The 18,954-nt window shown below is 37.2% G+C and overlaps 1 protein-coding gene across 3 annotated transcripts; it reads right to left on the reverse strand.

The window, feature by feature from the left end:
* Positions 1 to 14,855: 14,855 nt before the first annotated feature.
* LOC110944363 (serine/threonine/tyrosine-protein kinase HT1) lies at positions 14,856 to 18,416 on the reverse strand. Of its 3 annotated transcripts, none has more exons than XM_022186029.2 (5): positions 18,062 to 18,416; positions 17,328 to 17,396; positions 16,275 to 16,876; positions 15,526 to 15,999; positions 14,856 to 15,288 (listed from the first exon to the last, which is right to left on the reverse strand). In XM_022186029.2, the coding sequence occupies exons 3-5, from the start codon at positions 16,872 to 16,874 to the stop codon at positions 15,043 to 15,045; spliced, it is 1,320 nt and encodes a 439-aa protein (XP_022041721.1). In that variant the 5' UTR covers positions 16,875 to 16,876; positions 17,328 to 17,396; positions 18,062 to 18,416; the 3' UTR covers positions 14,856 to 15,042. The 3 variants fall into 3 exon arrangements, with proteins under 3 accessions (XP_022041721.1, XP_022041716.1, XP_022041727.1); XM_022186024.2 differs by having other exon boundaries at positions 17,353 to 17,396; positions 18,062 to 18,373; XM_022186035.2 differs by having other exon boundaries at positions 15,058 to 15,215; positions 17,353 to 17,396; positions 18,062 to 18,391.
* Between the last annotated feature and the right edge of the window lie 538 nt (positions 18,417 to 18,954).

Raw genomic sequence — 18,954 nt, forward strand, 5'->3', positions numbered from 1 at the left:
TCATTCACAACTTGTAAACATTCGATTTAGACGTCTATTGATCATATATCTCTTTTGGCTTGAACCTAGTCACCTTGGAAATTATATCATTTCACCTCGTTCGTTTGACATCGATTCCTAGAAATAATTCAGTTGAACCATTGAGCCCTGTTTATTGTAAAACACGTATTCATTTGAACAAGTCTTGTTTCCGTGTCATTTACCTTAATAGTGTTCTTATTTACTAAGACGTGACATAACTTTAAGAAGAAATCGTAGCTCAAATCTCGAGGACGAGATTTAAAACAAGGTGGGGAGAATGTAACATTTCCATTTTTTTATCATATAAGAATTATAGATTGTTTAAATTTATTAACCACTAGTAACTAGTTTTATTTTTTATATAATTATTCGACCCAAATAATTTTAAAAACTATTATATATATAGTTGGTTGGAATGTTATACTAATTAATTGACCTGTATATGGGTGACCTTTCTATTAAAATAGAAGTATATAAAAACTTATATGATTAGACAGGTAGATTACGGGTAAGTTGACAGTTAGAAATATGAAGCACCTAGACGGGCCTAGGAACCGTTAATAATTAAATTATAAAAATACATGATATTTGAACCTACTCTATCTTTAATGAAACTTGGTTCAAAATGTAGATACAAATATTCTCATTCTAATAACATATTCATTGTTTTATAAAATGTCATATTTTAAAAGTTATACGCGCCAAATAACTGAAGCAGCTGAATTAATTATAATATATAAATTAATATAATAATAATAAGAGTTTACGTTTCCATTTTTATAAAATAAAAAAAAAAGAAGAAGTAAACTTAACATGTAAGTTATGTGCCAACGTGGAGTGTTATAAGCAAAGGAAGTAAAGGCAATTTGAGCTTCATGCAACTATAAAAAAGCCATAGCCTTTCAAATCATATTGTTCTAAAATTCCTTTCTGTCTCTCTCGCTGTCGCCTCTCTCACTATTTCTATTTCTGATATTTTTATTTTTCACTCATAATAATAATAAAGCTCTGCCCCGTTTTAAGTGTTTTAATCCCTGATCACTGATACCCTGTCCGATTGATCTGGGCCCCAGAACGCATGTCAAGGCTCTGTCCGACTAAGTTCGTTGGGGTTCTGTCTCGTGACGTAGTGATAAAGTTGAATTGGGTTACTATACTTAACACGAGTGCATTATATATTTTATACCAGGAGCCTTTCTAATTGAACCCTAAAGTTACAAAGTGAGTCATTTTCCTTTTTATCACCTTTTTGTGATACATTTATATTTAAAATTGCTTTGCAAAAGCTATGATTATTATAGACTTATATTTACCCTACAAAAACTTATATTTATTATCTCTTTTTGGTAAACATAAGTTTTCATAATATTATGCTCTAGTCAAAACAACTTTAATATATAAAATTTCCATATGACTTTGTAATAATATAACACCTAAAGTCGCTTAAACTTATGTAATACTTGAAAGATATTTAATGGGGTGTTAATATAAATTAACATAGACTTTAATTTGTATTTAGTTAATCTATATATAGCTTATCCTATGGGTCATGATAAAAAGTTACACTTATATATAAGAGATTGTACCATTTAATTAATGGTATCCCAGTACGAGTATATCTTTAATTACACCATATATGTAATTTAGGTATTTAATATATTGAACTTGTAAACTTCTAGTCGAAATATATTAAATAAAAATATCATATTTATTTAATTAATATATTGTATTTAAGAAAGTTATAGCTACTAGTTTGACAGAAAATTATATATTTCATTTTCTGGGCCAATGGGTCTTGTGCCATATAAAAGATATTTGACAAAAGTGAAATGACCAGAGTCACTAGTTGAGAGAATGATCAACAGTGATAGGACCAAAATCACTAGTTGAGAGAACGATCAACAGTGATGCGACCACCGGCACTAGTTGAAAGAATGATCAACAGTGTTATAACCACAGTCACTAGTTGAAAGAATGATCAACAGTGATATGACCATCGTTACGGGAATCGCCTAGTGACAGATACTTTGAATAATAATAATAATAATAATAATAATAAGATATATTTTATATCTACTACTTGATAAATTCACTATTGGATGAAGTGAGCCAATGAGTGATATGACTATTGTCACATCAGAACTGCCACCATGTGACAAATAATGATTGAGTTGGGTAAATATAAATTAAATATACAAACTTTGATGCTGTAAAGTATAACATTAAATTTTGTAGAAATGGAATGAACTCGCCAATATTTATTACTGATAAAATATTTTCAAAACGCGTTTCAGGTAATTTGCTGTAAAGATAATAGAAGCCAGCTATGGAGCACTAAAGGCTTAAATAAAGTGGCTATACATACCTGAATAAAAGAAGAAATTCATGTTTTATTTATTTGGGTTTATCCCTATAAAAAACAATTGAACTGAATATGGGTTTTAGCCCATTTGTTTGCTACTAAAAGTTTGGTGTTTTACAAACTCTGAAATTATTTCTTAATTACGATCCTGATGAAAATTTTTTCGCTGCGTAATTAATAAACACCGATACCATCTGGCTGGTTCATGGCTCCCGCTCCCAGTGTGGGGTCGGGGGCCGTGACAGGTTTCATAAGTGGCGAGTCAGTTAATCATGTCTGGTTTCCAAACCAGCCTCAAATGTATGACAAACATGTAAATCTGTATGCAAGATTTAAGTAAAATTGTCCCAAGTTGTAAAAGAATCTTTGTGCTTCAAGCACTTAAAACCAATTTTCATAAATGTTTTCAAATGAGTCAGTTAATTTTATTTACTAGTGAAAATTGACGTATTTTTCAAAGACTAAGTGATAGATACCTCTCAAAATAGACCGAAGCTACTTGGAATTAAATAAGAGGATCTTGCAAATCCCTAGATGCCTAAAGTCTGTTGAACTATGTTTTATGTATTTATTTAATGGTCCGCCTGTGGATCTCTTTTACAACCGCCTGTATATTCATTCATTTCGTACTTTGAATATTTTGGGTTGTAATAGTAATTAACTTCCAAGCCTTCCCCTGTGCTATAATTGTGTTTAATTGTCTATGATGATATAAACTACATCACGATACTCCCCACCGGACCCACCAGAATATGTGGAAATATCGAGGTGTTACAGGTTGTTATAAGAGCCAACATTGAGTGAATTAAACATTAGCCTTTTGTGTTTAATCTCAATGACACAATAGCACATTCCTTAGACTTCCGAGTCTAGGCAAATGACCTAGGATTATTCTTAATCTTTATTTGGTTTATATATGTGATGCGTGTGTAGTGTGATATATTTTTAGTTATATTTTAAGCCCTTTTTAACACTTTAGTCAAGTTTTAAATTTATAAAACACGATATTTTACTAACACTAAACACACATATGGGCAAATGCACCCATCGTTAGCGTTGGTAAGATACCGAGGTCGTCCAAGGACACAACAACTTTTAATACTGGTTTATCCTCAACGTCTAGTCAAATCAAAAGTTTAGAAAAAGTTTTAAACATGAAAATAAAAAAAAACTAAAAATGCTGAAAATAAAATAAAATAAAAACATATAGACAAGATTAATCACTTAGATCCGACTCGCCTTTAGAAACTAGTTATTAAAGTCATTAATAAAAAACCAAATAAAAAGTGCGAAAAGATTAAAAATCAAAAGAGTTACACTAAATGCTTGTTTTCATCAAGTGATGTAAGAGACTTAGGCAAACATGGCCTTTGATTGTCAAGAACTCTTACTATCAATCTTGGATCCTGAGACTACTACACACACTCTGTGATAGATGATGGTGGTGGACGTGGGTTGTAGTGGTGGTGGAGTGTGGGTGAAGTGGGAGAGGGTGGTTTGCCAAGGGATGCCTTTGAAGTGAACAAAGCACCTCTATTTATAGCCTGCATAGAAGCCCGAACACGGCCCCGTGTCCATTGGGCACGGCCCCGTGTCCATCCTTATTCTCTTTCTTCATTAATTGCAGTTTGTCTGCATTAGCTCCACACGCCCCCGTGTCCGCTGGGCATGGCCCCGTGTGCAGAAGCGTATCTTTACTATCAAGATTTGCTTGGATTCTGCAAATCTTAGCATTGACCACGGCCCGTGTTGAGCTGGGCACGCCCCTGTGTCGGGAATAGAACCTTCTGTAGCTTTGTCCTTTCTGCAGACACCTGGCCACGCCCCCGTGTCCGCTGGGCACGGGGTCGTGGTCAGCGTTCTGTTTTCTTGTTTTTGCTTGGGAAAATGTTGTCGATGGGTCGGGAATGCCACGTTTGTTACTTTTCTTGTATTTATGTTAGATTTTGCTGCATATTTGTTTCTTTTGTTCATTTACGCTCATTTAATCCTGAAAATACAAAAGTAAGACAAAAGCACACTTTTTCCAACATTAGTACTAAAAAAGGGTTAGTTTTATACCTCATTTGATGTAATTTATATGTTGCATTTTACACACATCAAATACCCCCACACTTGAATCTTTGCTTGTCCTCAAGCAAAACTCTTTATAATGTGGCTTACACGCCTAAATGGAATGGGTAGAAGAGAAGTTTTGGGCTTGTCTTGAGTGTCGGGAATCCAAGATCTTTATTATGCTTTATTTTTATGTTATTTACAATCCTATTCGTTATGATTTATTTAGAACATTTCATAAGAGAAATTACTTATTTGGGCATAGCATGCCTCTTTAAAATTCCATTTATATACAAGTTCACATACCTCACGGGAGATCACTCAACACTCGGCCGAAGATGTATTTTTGTGAAACACTCGAGACCGGCATGGAACTTACTTCTACCATATGCTTGCCAAGCAATCAATCCTCCTCCTTTTTAACTATACACCTTTGTAAATATCAAGAGGACTTGAGGAAGGGTTAGGCTTGGGTTAAAGGTAGGTGGTTTTGGGTTAGTGGTTAGTAAAAAGGGCTAAAAGCGTCGGTCGTCGTAAATTTTTTTTTTGTTTTTGTTTTTGTGACTTTTATTCAAACACAACATTTTTAAATAAAGTTTCTTTGAGGAACTTGTTTGTTTATTGCTATACTTCATTTTTTTTATAAGGGATGTCACATGAAGACCGAGCTTTTTACTAAAATAAAGGGTCAAAAATAAAAAAGGGTTTTGGTGGGTAAAGGGTGTTTGTTTTGTGGGTTTAGAAACGAAAAGGTTTAGGCTCAAAGGGGTTAACTAGGGGGTTTTTGGGTAGGTGATAAAAAATGAAAAATAATGGTGTAGAAAAGAAAAAGGGTTAGTCTTAATGCCTCCATCATTTACTTACTTGGGTTTAAGTTGGTAAGGACCGGGAATGTATCGTCATGGTAAGTTCTAGAGTCGTAAGAAACCAAGCGACTATTCACACAAGAAACGAAAAATGAGCATTTAATTTAAAGATGTATGTTTTTATGCTCAATAAAGGCTCAAAACTCACTTTTTGTGGGAATGGGTTTTTAATGTGATCAAGTAATATAATCAAATTTTAACTAGATTTGTCATGCCGTTTCATAATTTTCTTATGTTGGTTCTTTTTATCACGATGCTATCGGTTGTAAATTTGTAAAAATATAACCTTTTAGAACTCGTTATTCCCAAATTCAACAAAGACAAGTAAAAAAATGAAAAGTTTTTGAAAAAAAAAATTGGGCTGATTAGCGGTTCCAATAGAGTTTTGTGTAAGTCTTTGTTATTAGGACTTGCAAAATTCAAGGTTTTAGCATCCTCCACACTTAAATTACACATTGTCCTCAATGTGGTTTTGGTGTTACTGGGTTAGTGGTTAGTAAAAAGGGCTAAAAGCGTAAAAAGCGTCGGTCGTCGTAAAACTTTTTTTTTTTTGTTTTTGTGACTTTTATTCAAACAAAGCATTTTCAAACAAAGTTTCTTTGAGGAATTTTTTGTTTATTGCTATACTTCATTTTGTTTTTGATAAGGGATGTCACATGAAGACCGAGCTTTTTACTAAAACAAAGGGTTTAAAAATAAAAAGGGTTTTTGGTGGGTAAAGGGTGTTTGTTTTGTGGGTTTAGAAACGAAAAAGATTTAGGCTCAAAGGGGTTAACTAGGGGGATTTTGGGTAGGTTAAAAGAAAAAGAAAAATAATGGCGTTGAAAAGAAAAAGGGTTAGTCCTAATGCCTCCATCATTTACTTACTTGGGTTTAAGTTGGTAAAGGTCGGGAATGTAACATCATGGCAAGTTCTAGAGTTGTAAGGAGCCACGCGGCTATTCACACAAGAAACGAAAAATGAGCATTTAATTTAAAGATGTATGCTTTTATGCTCAATAAAGGCTCAAAACTCACTTTTTGTGGGAATGGGTTTATAATGTGATCAAGTATATATAATCAAATTTTAACTATTTGTCATGCCGTTTCATAATTTTCTTATGTTGGTTCGTTTTTATCACGACGCTATCGGTTGTAAATTTGTAAAAATATAACCTTTTTAGAACTTGTTACTCCCAAATTTAACCAAGACAAGTAAAAAAAAATGAAAAGTTTTCGAAAAAATTTGGGGTGATTAGCGGTTCCAATAGAGTTTTGTGTAAGGCTTGTTATTAGGACTTGCAAAATTCAAGGTTTTAGCATTCCCCCATACTTAAATTACACATTGTTTTTACAAAAATAAGTTTTTAGGTTGATTGAATGTGTAAAAAGGTGTTTAAAACAAGGTTTTGATGTTACTGGGCATCTAGACACGGCCCTGTGCCGTGTGAGCACGGCCCCGTGGTCAGACTGCCAGTAACGAAAACTTACAGAAGGTGGACACGGGGGCGTGCCTGGTGAACACGACCCCGTGTTGGGCATAATTTAAACAAACAGCAGGTACTGGGCGGTGGAAACGGGGGCGTACCGGCTGGGCACGACCCCGTGTTGACAATCTGCAATCTCCGAAAACAGGTTTTGGCTTTCGGTTCTGGTTTCAAGGCTTATGTAGCACTAATACTTAATGCTCCCAAGCCTCCTAGGTACCCGTTTTACCTAAAAATACCACACCACACAAAATAACAAACATCCTACCTTACCATAGTTTCAACATCCACAACACAAACTAAAAAAAAAATGCAGGAAAGTAAAAGAGTTACGAAAAGTAAATTGCTCAACAAGTGGCATGCATGCCATCAAATTGTTTGCTAGAGAAAAGGGGGTTAACCTGTTACGACCTTCAACCATGTTACGTCACCTCCAAAACCTCCATCAAAATTCATGTCGTCATCCTCGTCATCTCCTCCTTGGCCCGCCATGTACTCCCGGATGTTGCTGATGTCATCCTGCATGTCGGAGATGTTCCTTTCTATAACTCCGACCTGGGTGTACGTGTTGCTTGCCATATTGTAGGTGTTGCGGGTGCACATGAGGTTTTCCTGCAAAAGATCATGTAAACTTTGGAAATTAGGAAAACCACCTCCTTGAGAGGAGGATTGGCCCGGATCACCATGATGCTAATACTGGTACTGGGGAGGAGGACGGATTTGTGGAGCGTGAAGGACGAGAGCTTCTTGAGGGTTCCACACATGCCCCTGAACCGTTTGAAATCTGACCGTCCCGTCATCTGCTTCGTTGATTAAATTCATGGAGCGACATACGACAAGGTCCACTTTTCCCGGCCATTGGCCCTTCTCGAAGGACCTTGGCATCCTTTGCACAAAATGCTTGAAGAGGCGGTAGATCCACACTCCAAAAAGGATAGGGGTCGGGGGAGTGGCAAGTTGGTTCAAGTGCATGTTGCGAAGTAGCAGGTGTGGAACATCGAGGTTTATACGGTTGTGAATGCAGTGGAGGACTATCAGATCACGCAAACCTACAACACCACCACTGTCATGTCTCTGGCAGAAGGAGTAGCTGAGGACCCTATGGATGTAGCGGTAGAGAGGGTCCCGCAACTGTGTGCTCTTGGTCTGGCTCAGGTTATAGTGTCCTTCCCCAATCTGAGCCCATGCTGCTTGGCGATGGTCTTGTGGGAGTTCGTGGAGACCACTAGTGTTCTCCTCCTCACCAACATCCTTTTCAGCATACAACCCGATGATTGCCCCAAATTGTGCAATTGAAATTGAGTACATAACCCCTGCACAATGGAATTCCACCCCCTCATTGTCAAACGGTTCCGCTTTTACCTTGAAGGCAAACGTGCTATAAAATTCCATGTTATACTCATGCACGGAGTGGAGCCGAGTGCAAAGAGCTGCTTCTAGTGGACCAGTAACAAGGTTGTTGAAGCGGTCGATTTGGCCTTCTGCTTCTAGAGTATCCAAGCAAACTTGTCGGGGGTTTTCTTCGGGCCTTGTCTTGAGAACCTCAAACCGTGCTTGAGCAGCCCACTCATTCGGGTTAAACCTAGTAAACTTCTTGGCCATCTGAAAGAAAACACCAAACAATTAGCAAGAAATAGTAAAATTTTCGAAGAAAATTGAAAACAGTCAGTTGAACATGACCCCGTGTTCAGTGGACACGCCCCATGTTCGCCAGAAATCAGCTGAACACGTCCCCATACTCGCTGAGCACGGCCCCGTGCTTAGGCGTCTGTTTCCCAAAAATCCAATTTTTCGACCCAGTCCCGAAAACTTGAAAATTTTTTGTTGAGTAGGGGCAGTTTTCCTCGAAAATGAAACCCCAAGTGTCGTTTTTCCCAAAACAAACCGTTTACCCCTTCAATTTCATCTTTTTTGGTTTAAAAACAAGGGTTTGAGGTTTTCGTGAGAAATCGAGCAAATCTACAAACAATTCAAGTTGATTTACTTCCTCTAACATGCATCTATGCTAATACTAACAGATCTAAGCAAAAATTTGAGGTTTGATTCGATTCAAGTTGAAGAACCCTAGATTTTTCCCCAAATTTTTGATGTTAAACTACATCCAAGTGATTAAACTAACTAACTATGATGATGGAATAATAACTTAACGTTGTTAGAAGTCGGAGGAACGTGAAAATCTGCAGAAATTTCCTGTGGAACCAGAGAGTTCTTGGGGAAACGGGGCGTGTTGAAATGAAAAAAAAATGAAGGAAAAAGGGGTTTTATCCCCGCCAGTTGCGTGAACACGGCCCCGTGGGCGGGCAAAATTTTTATTTTTTTATTTTTTTAAGGTGCACGTGTGAATGCCCTGTTTCCCGAAACTTGGTTTTAGAAATCTTACCGATTTAGAGGCTTTCCCAACGTTCATTACTTACAAGATATGATGTTGATGCTCAAACCTTTGTTTAATCTTCGGCCGCTTGTAGCGAGACTTCCTCCACTTCATCCTCAATAAATCCTTGATAGAGCTTTAGCCGTTGGCCATTGACTTTGAATGGAATTCCATTTCGAGATTTAATTTCAATTGCACCGTGTGAAAAAATGTGGGTGATGGAAAAAGGTCCCGACCACCTAGACTTTAATTTACCAGGAAATAATCGAAGTCGTGAATTAAACAATAGAACTTGATCTCCTACCCGAAATTCATGTGGTTAAACGTGTTTATCATGCAGATTTTTCATTCTTTCCTTATAAATTTCGGAGTTAGAGTATGCGTGATTCCTTAATTCGTCTAATTCATTTAATTGACAAAGTCGATTTTTACCGGCCATTTCTAAGTCTAAGTTTACGTTTTTAATTGCCCAGTAGGCTCTGTGTGCAATTTCTACCGGGAAATGACAGCTTTTTCCATACACAAGCTTATATGGGGTTGTACCTATTGGTGTTTTATATGCAGTTCGAAAAGCCCATAAAGCATCGTCTAATTTATCAGCCCATTCCTTTTTATTTAATCCTACGGTTTTTTCAAGTATTCTTTTTAAACCTCGATTATTCACTTCGGCTTGTCCGTTTGTTTGAGTGTGATATGCTGTTGAGACCCGGTGATAGACCCCATACCCTGTTAAAAAAATTTCAAGTTGATGGTTACAAAAATAGGTGCCTCTATCACTTATTAATGCTTTTAGAGTTCCAAAACAAGAGAATAATCGTTTCAGAAATCGTACCATAACTCTTCCATTGTTTGTTGGAAGCGCTTCGGCCTCTGCCCATTTACACAAGTAATCCTTCGCCACAAGTATATATTTGTTTCCTTTTGACGGTGGGAAGGGTCCCATAAAGTCGAGTCCCCACACATCAAAAATTTCATAAACAAGAATGCCATTTGTGGCATTTCATTTTTGGAAGAAATACTACCTGATCTTTGGCAAGCGTCACATGTTTTGATAAGACTTTGGGCGTCTTTGTAAATGGTTGGCCAATAAAATCCTGAATCAAATACCTTTCGTGCGGTACTAGCGACACCATGATTTCCTCCGCATGGACCTTCATGACAATGACGGAGAATTCTCCTTGCTTCACTACCATGTACGCATCGACGGATGAGTTGGTTGGCACACATTTTGAAAAGATAAGGATCTTCCCAAAAATAATGCTTTACATCGGCAAAGAATTTTTTTCTTTGATGATGTGACCAGCCTTTTGCGACTATACCGCTAGCTAAGTAGTTAGCATAGTCGGCATACCATGGCTCTTCTTGGTATTCCACCATTTCTAGGGACTCCGTTGGGAATTTTTCATGGATTAGCTCGTCCCTAGTTGCCTCCAAAGCTGGATCTTCTAAACGGAAAATATGATCTGCAGCGGTGTTTTCTGCTCATCTTTTATCTTTTATTTAAATGTCGAATTCTTGGAGGAGTAGAATCCATCTAATTAAACGTGGTTTAGCATCCTGTTTCTTAAAGAGATATCGAATGGCTGCATGGTCTGTATAAACTATTGTTTTAGAAAGAACAAGATAAGAACGAAATTTATCAAAAGCAAATACCACAGCTAGTAATTCTTTTTCTGTTGTTGTGTAATTTTCTTGTGCATCATTAAGTGTTTTACTAGCGTAATAAATTGGGTGAAAATGCTTACCTTTTCGTTGTCCCAAGACAGCTCCAACTGCAAAGTCACTTGCATCACACATGATTTCGAAGGGTAATTTCCAATCAGGCGCTATCATGATAGGTGCATTGACTAGCATTTCTTTTAGTGTTAGAAATGCTTGGTTGCAATCCTTGTCAAAGATGAAAGGGGCATCTCAAGTAATTTTGTTAGAGGTCTTGAGATTTTTGAAAAGTCCTTGATAAATCGTCTATAAAATCCAGCATGCCTAAGGATGCTAAACCACGTTTAATTAGATGGATTCTATAGCTTTGTCCTTTCTGCAGACACCTGGCCAAGCCCCCGTGTCCGCTGGGCATGGGGCCGTGGTCAGCCTTCTGTTTTCGTGTTTTTGCTTGGGAAAATGCTGTCGAGGGGTCGGGCATGCCATGTTTGTTCCTTTTCTTGTATTTATGTTAGATTTTGCTGCATATTTGTTACTTTTGTTTATTTACGCTCATTTAATCCTGAAAATACAAAAGGAAGACAAAAGCACACTTTTCCAACATTATTACTAAAAAAGGGTTAGTTTTATGCCTCATTTGATGTAATTTATATGTTGCATTTTACACACATCAATATGTTGTTTTCTTGTTTTTGGCAGGATTACTTATAAAAAGATGCCGCCACGTGTAAGAGGTAGAGGAAAAGGTCCCATGAGAGAGGGCCATCCAGCCAAGCAGGACCCTCTGACCGACGTACGCCTTCAGCATCGTTCAGCTCTGATCCGTCTGACGATTGGAGGCATTCTCTCGAGCCAGCGAGACGATCCGTTTCGCTTAGCACCTCACCATCCTACCATCATTCTTTCGGGCCGCTACAACCAGACGAGCCCCAACATTCGCATCATTCGCAGCATTCGCTGCACTCACACCATTCCCACCACTCTTCTCACCACTCTTCACATCATTCTGCTTCTCATCACTCCTACTCACAGGGTTACTTTAACCCTGATGAATATATCAATTCACCAGCGGGATTCAACCCGTTGGGCCCTGAAGACCACTTCTCACAAGACATGGATTTGGATGAAGATCCGGATACAGAAATGCCACCTTCTGGGACGCCTACACATCCCATAGATATCCCAGGCGGTTCTTCCTTTGCGGGATTTCCTTATCAAGGTCCCGATGAATATAATGAATAATGGGAGCCATGGAAATTTGCAAACACCCCTTCATACCACAACCCCCCACCACAACCTCCACTAGAGGAGCCGCACTTCCAAGCGGTGACACCACCACCACTACCAGCGGAGGAACCCCCTCTGGCACCTCCCGAACCACCAAGATGGAGGAGAAACACACGCATGTCCGTGCGAGGGGGACCAAGGTTTACCTCCCCTCAAGCTTCTAGCAACTACCTTCCGATCCCAGAAGATCCATAAATGGGTGGACCTTCACATGCTGTGCCGGAAATCGATACCACACCGGCCACCTTTACACCACCACCACCTCCAATGGGTTTCGAAAACCCAATTCCTACCTACCCAGGTCTGACTGGGTATAACCTGTTTGAGCCACAAGCTCCTACCAGTTACAATTATCAACCTCCTGCTTACGACCCATACGTCGAAGCAGTCAACTACAACGCCCTCTATCCTTCGCCGTTTCCACCCGCATACCCAACCAGGTATCCTATTCAAGGGTATCAATACCCTCCACCTCGGCCACAGCCACAACCTCAACCTCCACAACAACAACAAGAAATCTTGCAAAGGGTGCAAGAAGTGGAATGTAGGGTGGATAGAGGCGAAAGGAACACCCATAAGTTCTTTAAAGGTCTCGTAAAACTTATCAAGGGAAAAAATCATGACGGTTGAAGACCTTTATTTTATTTATTGTTTGTTATTTTGAGTGTCGAGACTTTGAAGATTCTTATAAAAATTATTCGTTTCACACATCTAACTGAACACGGTACGTATCGCATGATCATAATGCCTCACTAACAGAGTTAGTTTGAAAACAAGTATAAATACATACTTACATGTTACGAAAACTACGAAGAGTCGTATTACTATCGATCTACGTACTTTTCTAATGCACGACGAGTAACACGACGTCGTAAGTACATTTATATTTATATATAAAAATATATGTATCCCAATCATTCGGAAACTAAGTCATTTGGGACTTAGTACTTATCCTGAATATAAATGAAATCGAATAACCATAGATTGGTTATTATAAGTCACAGTAACAACATTTTCGTAGAGTCGTTTGTTAACGACTCGTAGAGCTTGGACACGTAGTTTAACTACGCTGTTCTATTAGAAAACTCATAAGTATTCCTTCATAGGAATGTCATAGTTGCACGCTAACTAATACACGTTCTTGGAACGACACTACGGAATCACACTAAGCTAGCTTTTTATGGGAATGTCAAGGTGAGTTCATAACCCCCACTTTTTACTGTTTTACATTTTTATAAATGTTTTCGGGGGTGGAAAGACATGCAAGTTTTGCAAAAACACAATGTTTCGATAAACAAAAATCACATATTCCTAAACCATTTCGCAACAGGATTTCAACAAACTCAAATGGTTTAGGAAGAGTTCATGCTAAACTTACCAGTTCTTATAACAATACAAGGTTTTCGAAACATGCATGAGTTTTCATAACGTGGGCATAGGCCCAGTGACATGGGCAAAGGCCCAAGGACGTGGGCAAAGGCCCAATGACATGGGCAAAGGCCCAAGGACGTGGGCATAGGCCCAATGACATGGGCAAAGGCCCAAGGACGTGGGCAAAGGCCCAATGACATGGGAAAACGCCCAATGACATGGGCAAAGGCCCAATGACACAAGGACTGGATGGTCCACTACTCACTAAGGGCCGTAGGGTCTCTAATATTGTACAGTGAAGTCCTCACTACTAATTGGAACTATAATCACCTGCTAGTCGGCCGTCTTGAGTAAACGGCTTGGTGAGGCACTTGCTAGCACGGGGTGGGTTATAGGCTCATGCGGGCATGTTGTCTTTGTCGTACATGGACATTGACGGTTATACAATTTTTACAAACACAAGATTTTCAAATGACATGCCAAAGAAAATGGTTTTATTACATTCTCTCGACATTACTTAAACAGGTTATCAAAAAGATTTATTTTAAATCTTTTTCAAACAAACTATGACCTCGCTCAACTTTATGTTGATTTTTCGCATGTTCTTTCTCAGGTTGCATTTTCAAAACTATGGAACGGTCGAAATAGGAGAACCCAAGGGAATTCGAGTACTTAGCGGCGTTCACTTTCTAGAAGTCTTAGCTTATTTGCTTCTGCTGTGCAATGAAGATACCGGTCCAGTCACGCCAGCTCTGATATTTCGGGGTGTGACAGATAAAACGCAATAACAAATGTAACTAAGAAAATAATGAATGATAAGATAAAACGTAATTTGTATTGTTTTCCTGCAAATTAAGCCTAAATTAGCAAAAAAAAAAAAAAAAAAAAACAATGATCCATTTTTGTATGTTTTCTAGATGTTAAATTGTGACAATTAATACTTTATATTAGGGGCCGTTTGTTTACCTCTTAATGAGGCTCTTAATGGTCCAGACCTCTTACTGGTTCAGCACTTAATGGTTCAGACTGTTTGTTTCACGAGCAGATATCTGAATGGTTCAGACATTTGCCTCTGAATGGTTAAGATTTATACAGAGTCTGAATGGTTAAGACCTCTAATCTGAATTGGTCAGACATTTGCCTCTGAACAGTTAAGCATTATACAGGCTATTAATGGTTCATACCTCTTACTGGTTCAACACTTAATTGTTCAGACCTCTTACTGGTTCAGCACTTAACCATTCAGATGTTGCCAAACAGCTCCTTAGACTATTTTATTGCATAAAACGTACTTATTGAAACAATACCATAAGAGCTAGATTTTTCTTATATTATAATCCATTTTTCAAAACGTCTAAACTGAACACTTTTAGTTGTTAAAACAAAAACTGTACATAAACATTCAAAAATTAATATGTACATTTATATACACATGAATCAAAAATATATGATGGTCAATAACACCACAACAATCCTATTTACAAGATCTAAAAGTTATAATAACAAAACTTGTGATTACAAATTATGAACTAACAAAAGCTCCATTCTCCACATTAAAAAGATAGGAGAAACAAGAAGCTAGCTTCATGAGAAGCGAGGTTTAGGTGTGGGCACGTTCATCTGTTGATGATGGATCTTTCTTTGATCTAAGCAAGTCGGGTATTGGAAGTGATTAAAGTTTCCTTGTTGAGCAAGTAACCTTTCAAACTCTTCTAAAACCTTGACAACCTTCAAGAATTCGGGCCTCTTGCGTGGATCTGGAGACCAACATAGCTGGATTAAAGTTTTCATTGCCGGAGGACATTTAGGAGGAATCGTCGGTCTTAGACTCTACATGAATTCAAAAACAAGTATCTCAACATCTATATACTATGTGTTCCCTTTTAATTTTATTGAATAAAAAAAGCACTTCACACCGCCAAACCAGTTGGTCTAGTCGACCCACCCAAATCGACATTTTGTTTTGTCATTTTCTGAAACCATATTTAGCACATAACTTATTTCATAACATGTCCAACTGAACCATGAACACATTGTTGGGATTAATATATGAATGAAGTACCATACCTTATGCATAACAGCAAAAGCAGCTTGAATGGAGGTCATATCTTTATAAGGTATAGCCCCAGCCACCATCTCCCATAAAATGAGTCCAAATCCATACACATCGACCTTTCGATCATGCGGTTTCTTCTTAATCATCTCAGGTGCCATCCAACGGTAAGTTCCTGGATCATCTGAAACAACATCACAATAACCTTCCTCGCAACTTACCCCGAAATCAGCAATTTTCAGTTGGAAATCTTGGGTTACTAGGATGTTTTCTGGCTTTAGATCCCTATGAATTACACCTTGTGAATGAACATATTCCATTCCACGAGCAATGTCTAAAGCCATCTTGACGATCATTTCAAAAGAAAGAATCCCTTTATCTTCTACATTATTGTCCTCAAGTTTATGCAAATACGCCCTCAAAGAACCCTTTGAAAGATACTCGGTGATAACACAGAAAACCCGTGGTTGTCTACCCGCAGCTATAAACTATCATCATCCAAAAAAAACCAAACCATATGATTTAAAACATACTCATGTCAATTTGATGCAAAACGTTTTTTTTCCTTTTTGGTAACTAAGAGAAGTTGTTACTGAAAAATTCACAAGACCCACAAAATACCCAGGTGACCAATGGGTAAAATAAAACGCAACTTGCGTTTGGCAGCCCTTCAAGAGGGTTAAAGGCATTGGAAGGGATAAGGTACCACTGCCCCATCGCCTTGAAGGTTATTTACTGCAAAACTTGGTGTTAAACTACATACCTTAATGACATTTTGGTGGTGGAGACAAGATAAAAGAGCGACTTCCCGAATGAATTGGCTCTCTAACCGGGTTCCTAGTTCTGTGTTCTCATCTTCATCTCGCACCCTAAGTATCTTAACGGCAACAGTTTCATCCTTGTACATTCCATGGTAAAGTTGACTATGAGCCCCATGAGCGAATCTAGACCCGAGAAAGAGTTTTGAAAGATCAACCATTCGATCTTGATCTATCTCCACGGAAGAAACTTTCCCTCCTACACGATCAAATAACTTTTGCCACGAAGTCCTCTTTTTCCTTATTTTGTGTTCATGAAGCTTTGTTATATTGAAATGTGTAGGAGGAGCACATATTGAAGGAGACCTAAAATCAAGCATTGATTTTCTACGAACTAACAGTTTCCCTTTATATTCTTGTTCCCTTTCTACTCTTTGAGGTTGCGGAGTCGAGAATCGTTTTGAGTCGCGCTTTTTTTCCTCAAAGTAATTAGGAGTTGAAGTCTTTAGAGGCGGGGTTGGAGCACTACGCTTGTTTATCTCAAAAACATCATTTACAAGTTGTTGGTTGGTTTCTACAAGATCTTCTGAAGGCCTGGGTTGCATCCCTACAATTCGATTTCAATAAAAAACAAATAACTAAAATCGTTTTCTTCTTCACTATTCATTCCTACCATAGTATTGTTTCTAAACTTATTATATTTGATCCCTAAAAGGTGTAAAAAATATGTGGGCAACCCAATCCACCTTGGGCTGCCTTAAATGTTTATTACCGAACATGTTTTGACTTCATATATACCTAACCACTAAACAATTTCTTAAAATCATAAAAAGAATCTAAATTCTACAAGACCACACTATTATTATAATCCACACCATAACTCTCCTAAAATTCTACAAGACCAATTATTATCCTCACCATAACTCTCCTAAATATGAATATATATATATATAAGAAAATTTTTCATGTAAAAAACGCAAACTTGGATGGAAATGAGCATAAAATTAAGCAATATGTCTAATTAAATCAAATTCCAAATTCATAAATTTATTAGAAACCTGGATCTCAGTTGTCATTTCTCACCAAATCTTTCAGTTATAAAAGCAGAAACTTTCATCCATCAAAGCCTGAAAAAATCACCAAAATTAGCCATCGTTTAAAATACACAAATAGTAAACTTTTAGAGTAAATTGTTATTTTAGTCCTTGAGCTTTGGTCTAAATTGCTATTTTAGTTCAAAAAGTTTTTTTCTCTTCTGAGTCTCTGACTTTTTCATTTTCTTGTCATTTTGATCAAATTGTCTAACCCAGTCTAAAAATCTGATTATAACCAGGGGTATTTTCGGCATAACTATTTTGTAGTGATAACCAGGTGTAGTTTACATCATAATTTATAAACCTCATAATAATTTAATGCCAAAAATACCCTTGATTATAACCTGATTTTTAGACAAAGTTAGGCAATGTGATCAAAATAGCAAGAAAAGGAGAAAGTCAGGGACACAGAGAAAAAAAAACTACTTGGACTAAAATGAAAATTTGGAAAAAAAACTCAGAGAATAAAATGGCAATTTTAGTTTAAGTGGAACCAAGTTGTATATTTTGAGCACACCCAATTATATAAATTTGAGGAGACACTTGAAGTAGAATAAATTGACCCGTAAATAAATTTCTATATACCGATATATGAACCCATTTCTTGATGGATTAATTATTATTACAATATTGGGTGTAATCAAAATCCACAAATAAATATTTTATCTATAACACAAATAGAAGCATCAAGAAATTACCAAAGTTTTGATGTCCTCTAAAGAATCTGCAACCAATCATTTATTTATTTTTCCTGTGTGGGTTGGTAGAATAACAATTCCCAATATTCATCTCAACCTCGATCTCCTCTTCTCTCATCTCATCATCAGGAAGGAAGCTTTGAGAGAAAACAGAGGATGAGAGCGAAATTTAATAATTGTTTATAAAGTTAAACAACCCATAAGAAAATTCTGAAAGAAATCTTGATGTGTAGATGATGATTTGAATGTTATGATAAAGGTTTGGGTCAACACAAGGAAACCACCAACACAAATATATATACTCCAGTTTTTATTTATTTTTATGGAATTATTAGTTGTCCATTAGAATATCCATGGATAATAACTAATTGGGATAAGTGTGATTTATGATCAACAACGTTTCATGAAATCTTAACCACATGTGGAGAAGTTCCTATTTTAAGACTATGGAAATTCTAGCCAATGACCAAATTCTCCCATAAGACAATTTTATGTAATAAAAAATGTTGTTGTCATCAATAGTCTTGATCATAATCATCAACATAACGTTCACTAATTTGGTGTTCATTATATTCATCATCTTCATTCACGATTTCTTCCCCCTTGGTGCGCTGCTGCCATCATCGACATGAATCTTCTCCACACGTGGCTCCTAAAGCAAAAGATTACAAGTCAGATTGACCCGTTTGACCATTATCATTTTTACAAATAAACAGAAATCATAAATATTTTCTATAACCAAAATAAAAAACCAAGATAAGAACATGTTGGCTACCTCATATTCATCACCAAAGAGAGCCCACTGCACATCATAACTAATTTTTGAACTTAACTTCTGCAAAAAAAAAGGTCAGTTAATAAGAAACATTCGGACAATCATTTTAATTTATTTA

This window comes from Helianthus annuus, chromosome 1, assembly GCF_002127325.2.
Source record: "Helianthus annuus cultivar XRQ/B chromosome 1, HanXRQr2.0-SUNRISE, whole genome shotgun sequence".
In the NCBI taxonomy this organism is placed as follows: domain Eukaryota; kingdom Viridiplantae; phylum Streptophyta; class Magnoliopsida; order Asterales; family Asteraceae; genus Helianthus; species Helianthus annuus.

Bases quoted from the DNA above. Each gene is read 5' to 3' on its own strand.
- LOC110944363 (XM_022186024.2), bottom strand. From the start codon at position 17,386: ATGAAAGTTTCTGCTTTTATAACTGAAAGATTTG. The intron at 16,877-17,352 runs GTGAGAAATGAC...ATCGAATTGTAG, and splicing joins TTTTATAACTGAAAGATTTG to GGATGCAACCCAGGCCTTCA. The intron at 16,000-16,274 runs GTATGTAGTTTA...GGATGATGATAG, and splicing joins ACCACCAAAATGTCATTAAG to TTTATAGCTGCGGGTAGACA.